This window comes from Trachurus japonicus, chromosome 16, assembly GCF_045865225.1.
Source record: "Trachurus japonicus isolate A0001 chromosome 16, Traja_1.0".
NCBI classification, from domain to species: Eukaryota; Metazoa; Chordata; class Actinopteri; order Carangiformes; family Carangidae; genus Trachurus; species Trachurus japonicus.
The window spans coordinates 11,993,884-12,010,044 of record NC_140922.1 but is presented as its reverse complement, the minus strand read 5'-3'; the positions used below and the strand labels follow the sequence as shown (position 1 = coordinate 12,010,044).

Below are 16,161 nucleotides of genomic sequence, written 5' to 3'. Positions count from 1 at the left end.
GACAGGTCTTTCATGCAGTAATGGTGATGGTGAAAAGAGAGATCCACTCAACCCCCCTGCCCCCCCACACACACACATAAAGTCAAACACACACTAATACACATACACAGACAAAATAAAAGAAAAAAGAGACAGAAGCAAACACACACACAGTAAAAAGCACAGATAAGTGGCCGCACAACAACCACAAGTCACAATTTAATCTCAATTGTTTACACCAGCAGTCAGGCTTCATTCATCAGGAGAGATGTTCGTACAAACACACACACACACACAGCTCTCGGTCCTGGAAGTCAGACAGCAGAGTGCTCACGCTTTTTAGTTTTATTGACCTGTGGATGTTTGATGTTTGACTTCCTAATGTAACACCTCTCAGTCTCACTCTGCGTCACGCACATACAAACACACACACACACACACACACTGTAAAACCTCAAATACAAATAATAGTTTTTAATGAGTTTTAAAACTTTAATATGACATTAATTTACTCTCTGTTCCAGTTGGTCAGTAACCAAAACAGGCTGTTGCTCTGCATGTATTATTAGTTCACCTCCATACCTCCCTCCTTTACTCTACTCTCTTTTTGACCTTGACCAAAAAAAAATTCCATCCTGTGTGAAACATTAAAAGAGAGACTCTCTCTACATCGATGTCCCTGTGTTGGGGAAAGAAATAAGTTTGATTGAAAGATTTCCCACTCTCCTTCAGTGAAGATACTTACTATTACAAGTTATTCTAATATTTTAATGCTGTGTTTTAGTTTCAGGCTGCTTATGATGAACGATTTTTAACCTTCACGCATATATAAACACATATGCCAACAAACGCAGCCACGCACAGAAGCGCGCACGCCCATAAAACACTCTGATCAATGGTTGCCCTCAGGCTGTGGTGGCTTGCAGTGACTGAGGAGGGAGCCCGGTTATCACCCAGTGGTTCACTGCGGTGTACTGTGCACTCACAATGATTCCCCATATCACAGAGACCAGCCACAAAATACTCTTTATGTGTTATATTAATGTAAGTGCACGGCGGGCTCCTATTACAGGGATATGCATCACAATTAGGGGTTATTTTTCAGTTCTTACCTTGTTATATAAACATATTTATACCTATTTGAATAAAATATGTGTTGAGCATATTTGAAACACATCATAACAAAAATAACCAGAGAGGGAACAGACAGGATGAAATGAACCCATGTTAAAAGTTTAATTCATGTATATCAGAGGAAAGTGAGTGACAGATGTCAACACTTTCAAGAACAGTGATCTTATTACAATTTCTATTGAATTATGTAACTCCAGATTATACAGCATTGGTTCCATTGAAGCGTTGAAAAGCGTTTGTTTTATCCATTTTTCCTCTAAACAAAGATGGACGTGTGCAAGAAGACTAGGCTTTCTGCAGAAGCAAGCACAGCTACACCCTTTTATATAATCGTGAGGCAAAAAAAAAAGGCTGCGGGTAGAGAGGGAAAAACAAAGAGGTACAGAGATGAAAAAGAAAAGAACCGCTGCAGTTTAAGAGGCACCGAATGATTATTGAACGGCTTGAAACATTAAAAAGCAAAGTTATAGGATAAAGGATAGAGAAGAGCAGAACAGAAAGACTTCTCAGCTGTCCGCAGTCGCAAAGGTCACGACAGGGTCGGCAGTAGTCTAAAGGTTGGACAGGTGGGCTTTTACTAGTGACGGGGAAAATCTAGAGAGGGAAATACTTTGATCTTCTTCAGCAGCTACTGCTGAGGTGCCCTTGAGCAAGGCACTTAACCCCGTAACTGAAACAGCTGAACCAACAGCAGCAGGCTGCAGTTACACTGGGCTTCACCTCAATATGAATTTGTGCAGCTGCATAAACAAAAACAGGGCGGTGTTGAAAAACCGCATGCACGATTAACGAAGCCCTGAAAAAAAAAGACAAAAAATATGATATCTCAGTGATCTCACTTCACTTGTTCCCTTGTAAATCTTTACAATTCCTGCCCAACACATCATCTGTAGGACATCACTGTGTTTCCCTCTCTCCAGCATCACAGTGATAATGAAAACCAGCCATTACACAATGACACAGTGGTTTAATTCTCATACAGAGATATATCACATCGACATATCCCTGTGCATGTTGTGCCTTGAAAAACAAGCAAACAAAATATAAATATTCTAAGTTCAAATACCACTGTTTTTGACATGCAGGTCCATCTTTTCTTGATCAAGATTATAATTATTATTTTTATGCATCCTGCACAGTATATGAGCAGCTTAATCGGTGGCTTTACATTACAAGAGCATCTGAAGGTACTGTATACATTACTTCCCACACAACACCACAATTTAGCCCTGTCTGGCTAAAATGCATTTATAACAAGTTAAAGTTGGCTAAAATCCTCCTGCTACCTTGTGTAGAAAATGCTACAACACAGAAAGTTAGTACATGGAAGAACTTATTTAATTTACACATTCATTCAAAGCTGCAACAAGAAATAAGAAAATAAATGGAAAATAAATTTGATGGTTAGTTTTTGAGCAAAAAGCCAAACATTTCCTGGTTTCTCTAATGTGAAGAATGTGAAATAATGTTTTTATTTATCATATTCTGATGGTAAACTGAACGTTTTTTGGTTTGGGAGTTTATATACTGATCATAAATGCCAAATAGAAACAAATAAATCCAAATAATATTTAGCCCTTGATGGAAACAATCAAAAGTTGCAGCCCTAAACACAAGATGGCTCAGATCACATTTCCAAAACATATATTTTTTAAAGACCTTATAAAAAGTATATGGTGTGATGCACTCTCACAAATATGTTGAAATAATGCCGTGGCCTCTTTTAATGTGTATTTATATATGTATATAATGTCAAAACTAGAGGACCTGCATTTTGCAAACAGTGGTATTCTTTGAGCATTAAGTGCAAAATAACTAATACTTTCATAATGTGAGATTTCCAGATATATAAACAGCATTTAAGCTTTAAAAAATACTTCTAACTGCTCTGTAAAGCATTTATCTAGATCCATGTACAGCTCAAAATGTCCTGTCACTCTGGCTGACATTCACTGTAACTTCCCTCTGCACAGACACCAGCTTGAGTCCAGCCCCCTCTGTGCTGCACCACCCAGTGACATACAGTGCAGGCCAGTGAGGAGGGGAAGGGTGCGTGAAAAAAGTAGTGATCTAGACCCAGGGCTGGTCCAGGGTCAGTGCAGAACAGTGGCCAGTAGAGGGCATCAGACCTCTGTATCAGTGGTGGTTCCTCCTTCAAACCCGCATGCACTGCACCCAGGGGCTGTGTTGTTGGTTGTAGTGTGCCTGTTGCAGAGTCTTCATCCAAAGCAGAATGAGTCAGATATCATCTTGATGTGACTTGTGCCAAAGCTTCATTCATAATCTACAACAGCTATATCAAAGTCCTCATGTGCAATTTTATGTACAAGAAGTTATAAATCTGTATCTTAAATAAATATGTAAAACATAAAGTTGATTTCTCCTCATGATATTTCAGAATATCAACCATTTCTGTCTGTGTTTTGTTTCGCGAATGTTAAACAACATTCACATCCAGTGCTTGCACTTGAGAATTACTCCTTATTGTTAACTAATACATTTTAATTTATAATATTATAATCCTACTTTGACATTGTGACTCATGAAACTGAACTGATGATGTAAGAAATTCAGAGAAGACAAGAATATTCAACCACATTAACCTTCTAGTAAAAAGGTACATCATCCGTGTACTTTATGAATTATGTATGTATAAAACTATGTGTATCCTCAGTCTTTGTGATCAGTGTTTTGCATTGTACATTTCTGAGTGCATACAAATTTCCCGCAGCACTGCAGTATCTTTGTATTATACCGCAGCTCCTCGCTCTCTCCCTGCCTCACTCTCCCTCCCCTGTATTTCCTCTGTCACTCAGCCTAACCTCTAAAGTCTTTTTAGGAAACACTTTTGTTCCTCTTTCTTTCATCACAAACACAACTCCTTGATTTCTTCCCCCTGTTTGTCTTCTTCCTTGTCACTGTTTGTCCGTCAACATTTCTGTAAAACCACCACAGCGGTGTAAAATCTTCCTTTTTTAATCTCTGAGACCTCTTTTGTTCTTGCTTCCTACTGATCCAAAGCTACATTTTTTCCCTTCCACCCTTAGCGTTAATGCTCATCCACATCTAAATGTACATTTTACATGATTATGAGGAGTCAGTGTCTCTCCTTCCCTCCCTGATGCTCCCTCTTCCTAACAGGGGGAGGCACTCATTTGCATGTGTGCGTGATAGTGCGGGGGAGGAACGGGCGATGGAGGCATGGCCATGGGCAGAGCTTGGCCTTGTGGATGTGAGGAGTGCGACCTGGGCAGGGTGTGCGTGGAGGGGTATCCAGCAGACTGAGGGGGCATTTGGTAGCTCCCGGCAGAGGAGGAACCGGAGGGTGGGCTTCCCTGCATGACTCCTTGGAGGTTGCTTTTGGTCGGTGCTGGCGGCGCCTGGTTGAGCTGGATGGAGATGTCGCTGGACGCCTCCGAGGTGCTCCGTCCTCGTTTCGGCGGGGGCCAGGAGGACTCCGGGTGCAGGAACTGGCCGCTGTAGTCACTGCTCTCAGACAAGCGGGGGTGGTAGAGAGCAGGGTGGGGGCGGTACATCTCCTCCTCTGCATAACGCTTCATGAACAGATAGACTGACATCACGCCGGCCCCCTGAGAAGAGTGAGTGAAGAAAGATAGCAGTGAGAGATGAGGGGAGATAAGATGCGACAGCGAGAGAAACATTCGGTTACATAAATAAAATGATTGCAGGAACAAAATAAATCGTCAAAGTAACTGTTACAAGCTTTGTCTGGGGAAATGAGATTAAAAATGACTGATAATGGTGAAGTGAAAATACAAAGTATGAAGGTCTGCGTGCTTTGATCTGCAAAGGATTCAATATGGAATGAGTTTATTAATCCAAAATAGATATAAAGGCATAAAAAGGGAAACAAGAGTGTGGAGAAAAAGATGGAGAGGAATGCAGAGGAGGGGAGGGGGTTAGTTCTTGTTGAACTGTCCACTGCACCACATTAAGAGCAGTGCTGCCCCTGCTGCTGCTGCTGCTGATGATGATGATGAGAAAGAAGCAGAAGGAGAAGGGGGAGGGAGGGATGCAAGGGGGGAAAGATGAGCAGAGGATTCACATGAAACTGCATCACGCATGGACGCACACATGAGGACACACACAGACACACACACTAACCCTGCAGCCTTGCGTCATAACCACTGATACCTCAGGTTATCTCCAGAATACTAATCATCTTACCTGGCTGCACACTCAGCAGCAGTACGCCAGAATGTGTGTGAAAACAGCCACATAATTACACAATATGTCTTTCTCACACACTCACACACAGAGTGAAGACTGACCTCTTTGAGTAAGAAGGAAGAGGCAGCGAAGGCAAAGGACCAGCCGTAGTAGTAGTTGAAAAACTGCTCGGGCTCCCTGGGCCGGTTCATCACTTCGTCGTTAATGCTGGAGATGTAGAGCACAAGTCCCACCACCAGACTGAGGCCTGCACACAGCACATTAACAATGACAGAGAGTCAGGGAGAGACTGAGAGTCTGATACGAGTGAGAGCAGGGAGGTCATTATGTGGCGATCCAGACAGCAGCTGCACCGCTGTGGTGAGGGTTTAACAGTCGGAGACAGAGAGGCAGAAAGACGGGATGTGGAGTGATCACACCAAGCAATTAGCCTCCAAAACGCTAACATTAATAAAGAGACGCGAGAAAGAGCAGAGAGACAGTGTTTGCATGAGTGTGCATATGTATCATAATGACAGAGAGATAGATTACACCGAATTAATTCCACAAATGAAATACCATGGCTTCACTTCTGCCTCATGCTGTAGATGCAAAACAATGTAAAGTTTACTAATGAAAAATAGGACGAAGAGATGAGTTCTCATGGAGGAGAGTAGTTCATTTTATTTTTTAGTCTGTAGAAGTGTGTTGGTGTGGTCCCTCCTCTGCAGCAGCTAATTCCCCCAAACCCAATTTGTATGAAACAATTTCCACCTGGATTATGTTAAAGTGTAGGATGTTCTAACTATTTATAGGTTAATGTGGGTTAAAGAAAGATTGTGGTTTTGGTTAAGGGCGGCATCTAAACGTCTTGTGTTGTCCCTTTCACATTCTTCAGAGTTTAACCCCAAGAACAGACCACCATCTTTACCTTCACCTTGAAGTGCTTTGAATCTCTGATCCTTCTCATAAAATGGTGCAAAGTAGCTTTAGAAGACTACTACATTACAGTATTACAGGATATTCCAAGAAAAATCTGATGAAAAATGAATGAAATCTCACTGAATGTTTTGCAGGTGAACATATCCTGTTCAGATAAAAAAACAAACCAATACATTTTGTTGATTATTAAAGTAATTCAAGTGGCATATGTTTCTCTTACCTGCATGTCTTAAATTGGTGGTTTATAATTGTAATGAGGACGTCCATTTAAACTTCACCAAACAAATTGTATCCTTTAATCATTAAATTACATTACAGTTTTTTACATTAAAAGTTGTTATGTTATTGTCTTATTTAATGTCATATTTACTTTACTGAAAGAATTTGTGTATCTAAAAATTGGTTTTCTCAAGTAATAATAAGAATGTTTAAATAGAGCTTTAACAGAATTGAAAGTGGTGTGACGCAGTATTGAAGACTATTCAGCGAGAACCTACATGCAGCATCCACCAGAATAGTCTTTTCACCCAGAAGCAACACATACAACATTAAACCCCCTCATCTTCCAGGAACACTCACATGCTCTATACGCTGCCTCAGGAATGTTAAATGCATGAGATACAACATATGGCCAACATCGAAGAATCAATATTCAAAGAAAGCTGCATGTTGCAAGCAGCGAAAATGAGTATTTTTAGCTTTCGCTGCAATATTCAAATGTACCACAGGGCTGTCAAGCGGTTATGTCCTTTACATGAATGGTCGGTTTAAGAGGTTGTGTTGTCGATTTAAAATTGAAAAGCATGGGAAATGCAGAAACCGTGCTGCTGTCAATCCTGCAGTGGAAGTACATCTTTATCTAAATAACTAACAGCAGAAAATGGAGGGAAGCACACATGCACGACTGCACTGAGAGCAAATGAAAGAGGGGAAAATGTGAGACAAAAGGGAGCAAAATTTTGAAATAAAAGAAGTGTCTGCAAGAACAAATGCGTATACGCAAGATGTCTGTGGTGTGTTTGCCAGAGGAGCCTGAACAGCTGTGGCTCCTCGCTGTGTCTTTCTGCTGCTGATGCTCTGAATTGTGTAATATTAACCAGAACACAGCCGACCCAAACTACAATATTTATCAGACCACTCTGTCAGCCATGCCAGCAGAACGGCTTCATATCACTCAATAGTCCACAAACACCACCACAGTGGTCCACAGTGACTGAGAGCGCTGAAAGAATATACTCTGAATGAAGGAGTGAGTAGGAAGTGAGAGAAAGGAGAGTGACTGAGTGGAGGGGAGGGGGGCAGAAAAAGCAGAGTAATCGGAGAAGCTGCATGAACAAGGGGGGGGGGTGAGTAGGGAAGGCAGTGTTTCAAGAGAGAGGCTTAGTGCAGCAGAATATCCAACCGCTGCAAAGCAATTTGATACACTTGCCCCTTTATTATCACCCTATTATCAAAATACCTCATAAAGTGAAACACTGCGACACTTCCAGCACAGGCTCTAAACATTACATAACCTCCCCCATTACATAATGCCTATGATTCTGCAACACCCTTTATCAGCGAGTCTCTCCTATGGCAAAGCCGGAGCTGTCGGATGAGTGTGTGTTTGACGCTCCTCTGAGCTCTGCGGCACTGCTTCCTTCTCATACGTGTACCAGTGAAACGGCCTTCAGAGAACATGAGCTCCAATTTGGCTCCTGACAGTCTGTTCTCTTCACACTGAGCACAAGAAATGGGAGCGTTACAGCCACCTGCTGTTCAAGAGGGTTAACTACACCAATACAAAAACTCCTGCTGGAAAACTGCTTAAGCAATATTGTATGTTTTTCCCACTTTTTTTCGTTATATTTCATGGAAACCTGAGGACAGCATGTTGCCAATAGTGTCGTCAATTTTATTCCAGAGTGAGGCGAAGTCAGAGGAGCAGAAAACTCTCACCTTGCAGGAGTCATGAAGACTAATCTCATCACCTTTTCCTGATGACAGTCCACACACCTGCATCATACACTAAAAATAGAGCCGTGATGGAGTGTCTCCATGTGTGACACAGGACACACCAGGCAGCAGTCATCTATCACAGAGTGAGGGAGTGGTGACAGCAGGACATGAGTAATGGGGTCCCACCTGAGAGGATGAAGAAGATGCCGGACACAAAGGCCAGGATGGTGCGCTGGGGCCGGATGTGTCCGATGTTACTGATGACGAAGGCCGTGAAGACAAAGAGCAGCGACACCATGGGGAAGGGCGTGGCTGTACGCACCATCTCTGTGGGGACGGAGAGGTCACGGGGTTAAACAAAGCTGATGGGATGCGTCCGGTAACTGCTGGCAGGGTTAATGATAATGTGTCAGGACAGTAATAACTATAGAGTTTACATATAAAGTATTCTCACTATGATGTGAAGGGTTTAAATGCTTTACAGCTACTGGAGCCAAAGAAAAACATTGGAAAACAGCTGTGCCAGCTGAATTATAGAGAATCACTCAATAATTTCTGTTTTCCTTTATCATTTCAACTATTTTCAATTCATATTTTTTTTTATCTATTTCAGTTATGAAACACGGTAACACACATTACATACAACTTAAACTATTCATATTCTATCTACTATTAAATCATTTCTTGTCAATAATGTTAGTGTTTTAAAAAATTGTAAAAGAAAATGTCTTTGAAACAAATATGCCAGGGAAAGGAAGGTCCAGGTAGCAAACATTTGCCAAAATTGTTCATACTATTTTAAAATGAATGTGAAAGATTCTTATTTGTCATTTACCCAGGCAAAAAACTTCAAATTACTTTCTGGTAGCAGTTCATCTGATTACTTTTGAAGAATAAAAAATGTTAGCACATCAGCTTATTACTATTTCCACAGTTTATCATTTTGTTGCTTATTTTCACAATTAATTAATCATTCACTCTGTAAAACATCAGAAAACTGTGCGGTGCCAAATTTCCTGTCTGTTTTCCCAGAATTGAATGTGACATCTTAAAATGTCTTGTTTTGTTCAACCAACCATCCAAAACCCAAATATATCCAGCTTATTAAAATGTCAGATAGAGAAAAACAGAAATTCATTTCATTGGAGCTACAGTGCTGCGACCAGAGACTTGTGGTGTTATTTCTTTAAAAAGATAAAATAATTGACTGGAGATGACTGATCCACTATCAAAAGAGAGAAAGGTTTATTTTCTCTTGATTAAGATTTTGATGATACTATGTTAGTACCTGTGGTCGATCAGCAGGGGGACTCTGCAGTTACTCACAGCTACAGCAGATGATGCGTGATATCACTGAGCTGTCGTATGTTTTACTCACTGAGGATGTTTGCAGTGTTTTCAGTGGTGATCTCTATATCAGGTTCAGTGAAGTACTCTGATGCAACACATCTCCCATTTTCTGATCCTGTGAGGAAACACACAGAAAAAAAACAGAAAAATATTAGGCTTTGCTTTTAGGATGAAAGTCAGTGATGCATGAAGAAAGAAAACAAAACCAGAATAAAGCATGTGGGTCTCTGCAGTCCTGCTCACAGGTAACGATCATGTTTTGTGACAGCTATGATTTCAGGGGCCAGAACCTCACTCGCTCTCTTTTCTCTCCTTCCTGCTCTCTCACTCTGTCTCCCTCTCTCTAGGTGTTTTGCTCCTGTTACGATGTGTGCATATGCACGCACACACACACACACACACACACACACACACATACAGCAGCGTTGTTTGGACTGCACTGTGTGTTTTACATCTCAAAATGTGCACATGTATCTGTCTTCCACAGTTATCCTTTAATTTTTGAAGACTCAGACATGCCGCTGTAGCGTCCCTACCAGCCACGAAGCACACTCTCCAGAGGCCTGAGTGCAGCGCCATCTTCACCTCCATGCTCTGGTTCTGCTGCAGGATGATGCCCTCCACCATGATCAGCCAGTAGTCTGTGGACACAGCCACCCCCACCAGCAGCAGCCCGCAGGCTCCAAACACCGTGGACAGGATGGTCAGCGCACGGCTGCTGCACGAACTCATCTGCAGGGAAGAGCGGGGGAGTGAGGGGTGTTAGAGGAAATGCACGTCAAAAACTGAAGAGTCAGTAATGTAGGTAAATTTGGAAGGGGTCATGGACGGGAGGTCATCAGGGAGCAGGGGCACACTGAGAGAGAGAGATAGAGAGAGAGAGACATGTGATGTGCACTCATGCAAACTGCTACTGGCTATTTTCCTGTCTTGCCTTGTTATTGCTAAAGATGAGTTAGTGACACATTCACTGGCAACCAATCCTGTTAAAGGTCAGAGAGGAGCCACTGCAACAGATGATGACTTCACGGTAAAACCACTGAAGTTAGGCAAAGTCTTGAAAACTGAAAGATAGATAGTAAAAACAAAACACACACACAGACAAACACACACACAATCAGGAAGGGGAGGAGAGGTCCTGTGTGACTCACACATGGTCTTTCTGTGACTTAGTTCCAGTTGACTGGAAAAGACTTCACTGCAGATCCTGTGAGCACACTGTCTGTATGAATTTGTGAGTTTCTGTGCACATGTTTGTATGTGCGTACGTGTGTGTGTGTGTGTGTGTGTGTGTGTGTGTGTGTGTGTGTGTGTGTGTGTGTGATTGTTCAGCCATTATAGGCTCTGCTTAATTTGGACCTCTGTTCGGTATCATCATCCTGACAAGTAATGGAGAGCAAATGCATATGGGAAACACAGAGCGGGATTGCTGTTTACTGTAATCACCCTCATTTTGTTGAGTTATACAGCACATTATGTGTCACAACTGGAGGATCATTATTGTAATGCAGCTGACCTGTCATCTCACCTTGTATCCTCCATTGTGAGGGGTTGGGTTCACTTTTACTTTGATGATTTTCAAAAGTTGGCGTCAAGGTACGAGAGGGCTCTTTTGCGCTCCGTACATATTGTGCACTGTGTAACCTAGTGTTGTCACATGGGTGCTGTGATTTTAACATTGTATTGCTTAGACTGTACAGGCCATTAACGTTCATTAAAGTCACTGGATATGAAATGTGACACAGCAATAACCAACTGGAAGAACCCAGTCAGAGCCATGAAGCTGTGTTCTTCTGTCTGCAGCCTGAAGTGTCGACACGAAGCAGCAACTCTGATACATAATGTCACAGAGACACTGGATTTGTTGCAGGAGAAAATGTTTTTCACCGCCAACTGGTCCGGTTTGGGTGATCATGTAACAGCTACTGCTTCGTCCTCCTGTTCTCACAGAAGCTGACACGAGTGAAATCAGACGTGTTCTTCTGCTGATGTAACGCATCTGCTACAAGGTTTGAAAAGACGTGTTGTGTTCAAGCGTTCCCTCTGCGTATCGCTGTTTTGCTGAGCTGTTAATTTGTACACTTCAACTGGTCTGTTTGACTGTCATTCATAAAGTCTTCACTGTGCTGCAGGTGAATATTCAAACCAACCCTTCTCTACCATCTTTGCATAAACATAAAATACATATTTCATAGGGTTGTTAATTAATTTAACACTGACCATTTATCAGGCACTTCAGAAAGCTTCAAGAACAGAAAATGCCAAATGAATGAGTAAAACACGAGAACCACTTTACTCTCCCTCCGCTCTTTCTGTGGGTGACAAACGTTTGAGTCTTTGAAGAGCCGGGTTATAATAGAAACATTAATTCTAGCGGGGAATAAACTCTTAAAGATTAAGCCTGGCCTCATCTTATCTGGACAGTCACTGCACGAGACGTGACCGCTATAGAAGAAAGTCGAGTCTCTATGCAGCTGCAGGGATGAATAGAGCTTCTTTTGTGAGCGAGGCACAAGAATGATGTGTAAGAACAGAGCTGGTCAGTGGTAAAGGGTACATGTATGAGAAATCCTTTGAGATATGACAAGTTTGGGCAAGATAAGGCCGAAAAAGCAGATGAGGCACAACACGAGTTACAACAGATGAGGGTGGATGAAAGACAAGAAAAAAAGGACGGATCTACAGAATTGTATTAGCTATCGAGCTAATGTAATCCATTTTGAGCCTTTCATGCTATGATCAAATGAATAATTGTTTAATCTTGAATAGGCAACCTGTAGAAGCTTATATCAGTGAAGAGAAAGTACATCCAATGACAACAATGCCAAGTGCTAAGAAGTGACTGACAACACTGACAGGGTGCAAGACAGGGGTCACAGAGGAGTCACTAAAGAGTATTACCACATGTATGGTAGGTTGCTATTTGTTCTCTGAATATTGCGTTAATTTTCCATCACTTGTGCTCTTTAACTAGAGGTTGTGACCAGTGCTGTTGCTGACACTGGGACTAGAGGACGGGAAGAAAAGGCCGGGGGTGAGGCCAAAGGTTTGGGCGAGGAGCGGCGGCGAAGAGTTTGAGCCAGTGTGAATGAGAGAGTCTGAACAGTCACTGTCAAAATCCAAAAAACAACTTCGCTGAAATGACATATAAGTGAAGGTACAACGGGGAGGGAGAGGGAGAGCGAGCGAGAGAGGGAGAAGTGGGGCTGAGGGATGAACAATCACACCTTCCAGCAGTTGGAGGATGTGCCAAAGTGGCCGGGAATGAGTGTGAATCAATTGGAGTTGCAACACTGCAGAAATGAGTGGATGCGCCTGAGTGGCTCCTCCAGACTTGTTCAGCACCACGGACAGCTCCCTCATCTCTTAGACACACACACACACACAGCCAGTCAAACAGAAAACACAACAACCAGCCGCCCCGACAGACCAAACACATCAGCTGCTTTACTGAGGATTTGGACATGAAGGAAACAAATTCCCCTCCTTTCAACTTACATCACCCTTCACCCCCAATCCACCCACCCCTATATAAAAAAAAATCCTCCATAGAGGTTCTGCAGCTTTTGGAGAAATAGCCATTGTAGATTTGGGATTGAGATTGAGTGGAGGAAAAAAAAAACCTGTTTCCCTGTTAGAATTGTGATAACAATCCCATTTTAGCGCTGTGAGATTGGCTCCTCAGTTCCCTCACCCAGAAAGTAATGAGCCAATTGAATTGGTTAGATAGGAGCCACAAGGGGGACAAAAGGTTTAATTCTGTCTAATCTGTCACAATCTACAGACTGACATCACCTCCAAGCCTCTCAGGAAAGAGAGACACAGAGAGAAAGGAGGGAGTGACAGAGGAGAGGATATATGGAGATGTGAGTGAGGGAAGAAGAGAGCTGATGGAGAGAGTATGGAAACTATGTTTGCACTAGAGTCTTTAAGGCGGGAACAGAAAGACCTTGGCCCAAAAAATGGAGGGAGTACCCACCGTGGACGCGCGAGCACAACGGGGACGCGCCTACACCTGTGCTAAAACTATAACCAGCCTCGGTCGGGAGGGACGGTGGATCCACTCAGCAGAGAAGAAGTGAACGACTTCGCAGAGACCCAAACGAGAGCATATCGTGACTCAGTGGGTGGGTTTGGTTCCAGCGAGCGTCTGAGCGGCGCTGCCCGCAATAAAAACCCACAGAGATGATGGTTAAAACACTCACACTTCAATATACATGTATGTAAAACAAAGGGCTGGGATCCCTGAATGAAGCACTGATGTACGCATTGGGTTGTTTAGGACCCCCCCCCCCCCCTCGCTTCTCTCATCCCCTCCCTCTCCTCCTACTGTCACACACACTCACACGCGGAGTTTGGAGATGATAAACAGAGCAGGGGAACATGTGAGCGACTCGGACAGGATGAAATTAAAAACAATCGATTATAATAAAAACCTCCTTAACGGTTTAATTCAAGGCGACTGAGATTTTTCCTCCTGTGCGCTCTGAGCGTCTGTCTTTACGCGAACACGACATGAGGACACGTTAGGAAGGCTGCTCTCTTCAAAGCTGTCATCACACACACACACACACACACACACACAGACACACGCACATGTAAAATGACAAAATCAGACCGAAAAGGCGTCGTCATCAAAATTACCGCAACAAAACACACACATGGACTCACACACGGTGAAGTGTTATTCAAAGGCAAAAGATACTCACCCTGCCACGGGAGTCGTGCGCACACGTCAGTAGCCAAGAAACCTCACACCAGGGAGGCTTGGTGGATTTTGGTCTTCCTCTCTTTTCTCTCCCTCACTCTCTCTCTCTCTTCCCCCACCCCCCTCTTTCTCACTCTCTCTCTTTTCTGAGTGTTTTCCCTTAAACCCCTCTACCCATCCTCTAAATCCCTCACTCTCTCTTTCACTCAATCTGTCCCAGGCACTGCGGTGGATTGGTACAGCAAGCTACTTTGGCTACAAGAGAGACATACTGTAGCGAGAGCAGGAGGGAGAAGTGTTGGAGAGAGAGAGGGAGGGAGGGAGGGAGAGGGAGAGGGAGGGAGAGAGAGAGAGGTCAAACTACTACATGTCTTCATATCATACCGATCCTTTTTAAATAATGTTTTTCTTTAATTCCACTGAGTATCTTGTGCAGTGTTACACTTATGGTGAATAATCTTCATAGTGCATATATACAGCAATGTGAAAACGTGCAAACACATGTTCTTTCTCTCTCTCTATTCTACTGGTTTCATTATCAGGCCTAAGTCATTTTTATTTTTTATGAGCATTACATTCATCTGCATTCCTACTTTTTTCATGATGGATCTCTACAATGTGTGTGTTAATTAAAACTATTAGAATCAGAATAAAAAGTGCTACAAAAAAACATCTGATTCCTTACACTTGTAAATTATATCTCTTGTTTTGTAAACTCAGTGTCTACAGCCTGCTTTGGCAGCATTGATCCTGCCCATAAAGTGAAATTCAATTAGAAGCAAGTCAACAGAAGCAGATAGAAACTGGTAGATGGGGCAGTGAGTTTGATTTGGGGTGGAGAGAGGGTTGCAGGCTGCAAAGTTAAAAGTCCAAATTACTCTAATTTACAGTGCTGAGTATCAGGTGGAAGTAGAAAACACTCTATAGCTGTAGTTCATTCAAGACTGGTCAAACACTTCGATTTAACCCCGCACTGAATACAGGTTAAGAGCAGCAAAGTAGCACAGCTTCTAACCTCTCCCTCCCTCTTCTCCTGTCTCTCTTCATCTCTCTCTTCTTCTCCTTCTTGCCCCCACCTTCTTGGTCTCCTGTGGTCCATGTCCCTTGCTCTATTTTTAGCCGGCTGGTGGAGGAATCCTATATTTTTAGTAACGATATCAATAGTCTACAGCACACTCTGACCTCAGGGCAGGAGCGACAGAGAGAGAGAGAGAGAGAGAGGGAGAGGAAGGGAGGGAGGGAGGGTGGCGGGGTGAGAATGAGAGATTGAGGCAAGATAAGACGAGGGATGGAGATAGAGGAAGAGGAGGCAGCAGTGAAGAAGAGGGATAATATCATGTCACAGTGACAGTGAGTGATGGACTGCACACACACACGCGAGTAAGTGCCGGAGGTTCAGTTATACAAAGGCAGATACAGTCAAGGTTGGAGCAAAGGTTGTTGTTGTTAGTTTTTAAATGTCAAATGTACAAAAAGACAAAAAAGTAGGATTTTTCCTTTCAGAGAACTGTCGTTAAATGTTTTCTTTTCTGTACAAATGCCACATTTAAGTGAGATATGTATTAGTGGGATGCTTTTCATTGTTGTACTGAAAGTTAGAAACACATGCTAGACTAAAGAGCCTCATCTGCCACTATAAAAGAAATCTATATTCAGTTTCTTATCTCATCTTGACAAGAATTATGGCCAAACAAAGGACATCAGGACATATGTTCTCTCCAAAAGTGGGATGTTTGACAGTGGAAAATACACTTTTATATTACTTTAAGCTTCTCAGATTACGTAATAGTGCATAGTGCTTGGTCTAGCTGAGTCTCCATCTCTCTCTCGCACTTTCACAGCCTTCTACACCATTAGTGCAGAATATAAAGTGTAAAACAGATCATAATGTTGATGTAGAGGCCCAGAGAAGACACGACAGAACAAGATACTGGTATCAG

General features: G+C 42.6%; 1 protein-coding gene across 1 annotated transcript; it reads right to left on the bottom strand.

Moving 5' to 3' along the window:
• Positions 1 to 1,191: 1,191 nt before the first annotated feature.
• On the bottom strand, positions 1,192 to 14,479 carry cacng7b (calcium channel, voltage-dependent, gamma subunit 7b). The gene is made up of 6 exons (XM_085801470.1): positions 14,223 to 14,479; positions 10,050 to 10,245; positions 9,542 to 9,628; positions 8,350 to 8,490; positions 5,406 to 5,551; positions 1,192 to 4,703 (listed from the first exon to the last, which is right to left on the bottom strand). The coding sequence occupies exons 2-6, from the start codon at positions 10,243 to 10,245 to the stop codon at positions 4,248 to 4,250; spliced, it is 1,026 nt and encodes a 341-aa protein (XP_085657596.1). The 5' UTR covers positions 14,223 to 14,479; the 3' UTR covers positions 1,192 to 4,247.
• Positions 14,480 to 16,161: the final 1,682 nt, after the last annotated feature.

What these genes read in the sequence shown, in the direction of transcription:
- cacng7b (XM_085801470.1), bottom strand. Translation starts at nt 10,245, where the DNA reads ATGAGTTCGTGCAGCAGCCGTGCGCTGACCATCCTGTCCACGGTGTTT. An exon ending in AAACACTGCAAACATCCTCA is followed by an intron (nt 8,491 to 9,541) that starts GTGAGTAAAACA and finishes CCGTCCCCACAG; the next exon opens with AGATGGTGCGTACAGCCACG. An exon ending in CATCTTCTTCATCCTCTCAG is followed by an intron (nt 5,552 to 8,349) that starts GTGGGACCCCAT and finishes TGCTGTGTGCAG; the next exon opens with GCCTCAGTCTGGTGGTGGGA.